A 1,296-nucleotide genomic window follows, 5' to 3' on the forward strand; every position below is an offset into this window, starting at 1 on the left:
CGTTGGTGTACACTGCGCTCAGGAAGGGCCAGGCGAGCCGGTCGCTGCGTTGCCAAACGTATGTGGCTTGCGCCTGGCACGCTGCAGCGTGCAGAGCTGTGCACAGCGTGGAAGCGTGTAAGTCTCCAACATGGTGTGCATTGGCGGGCCGACGTGTCTGGTTCAACGGTGTGCACAGCTTCTCAGTGTGGAATCCTCTGGGCGCCAGCACGTCAGGGCTGGGAAAAATGAAAAGATGCCTCAACTACCTTGGGAGTCGTAGCCAACTGCCACCGTCTCGTGTACTGGCGCGACGGTGCCTGGCGCGAGGGCGCACCTGCACACCAATCCAGGGTGTGGGTGCTCCCAGCAGCTTCTTGCATGCCTGCGGTTGACCGTTGGCGCAGCCGGAAACTTTTTAAGAGTCACAAGCTTTGTGCATATACATGATGTGCTTTAGCATTTCAGTGAGATGCAAACCACACATTGTCTACACAGCAAAAACGGTACCGTAGGAACCATGCAGCGCGCCCTCGCCATCAGGCGCGCTGCGCTGGCAACGAGAGGCTTCGCCACTGAAGCAGAAACGAGCCCCAGCGTGATCAAAGTGGTGCGGGACCTCCAGAGAATGCACCTGGAGAGCCTGGACCGCATGCGCGCTGAGAACGAAGCCTTTCGGCACGAGATCAAGGGCATGTTCGACAAGCTGAGCGGCGAGGTTCACGAAGTAAGGGAGCAGCAGATGCTGCTGAACTCCTTCGTCTGCTGGTCGGTGCCGGTTGCGGGCGTCGCAGCAGCGGGCCTGGCGTACTTCCTGTAGAGTGCCTGCAGCAGACCCTCCAGGCCGCTGTCGGTGGTGGGCCTAGGCTTTTCTACACTGTGGTGGCAGCTTGGGATGAGGCGGCCGCGACTCTTTGGCACACATGGCATGCAGGGGGCCTTCGACAGAGAGCAAAAAGCCTTCCCTGCTCCCTCCCACCTGTGGTGACAACCCACCTGGGGATGGTTTCTTTTTTGCCATTCCTCATTGCCTCAAGCACACAAGCCGCCTCTGCAGCCCAGCTCACGCACGCGCCGGGACGCAACTGCGCTGCTGCTCTGCCCCGTTCGCCGCTGGTGCAACATCGCCGTGGAGCGCCTGACGCGCTTGCTTTGTGCCCTTGCTGCCGGCCAGACTCCAGCGCACATTACCCGCCGTTGCCTTTGACTTCCCGGCCACCGGTCACCTGTGCCCCTCAGAAGTGTTCTGTGCCGCTGTTTGATGCTGCCGCAGTCTCCTTGATCCTCTTGCAGGCATTTGTACAACAATCACGGCAG

The 1,296-nt window shown here is 60.3% G+C and overlaps 1 protein-coding gene across 1 annotated transcript; it reads left to right on the forward strand.

Annotated features, from left to right (window-relative positions):
- Positions 1-499: 499 nt before the first annotated feature.
- MNEG_6743 (hypothetical protein) lies at positions 500-799 on the forward strand (the record flags this gene model as incomplete). Its single annotated transcript, XM_014044783.1, has 1 exon — positions 500-799. One exon carries the CDS (start codon positions 500-502, stop codon positions 797-799), a length of 300 nt encoding a protein of 99 aa, XP_013900237.1.
- Between the last annotated feature and the right edge of the window lie 497 nt (positions 800-1,296).

Source organism: Monoraphidium neglectum (genome assembly GCF_000611645.1).
Source record: "Monoraphidium neglectum strain SAG 48.87 unplaced genomic scaffold scaffold01126, whole genome shotgun sequence".
Lineage (NCBI taxonomy): Eukaryota > Viridiplantae > Chlorophyta > Chlorophyceae > Sphaeropleales > Selenastraceae > Monoraphidium > Monoraphidium neglectum.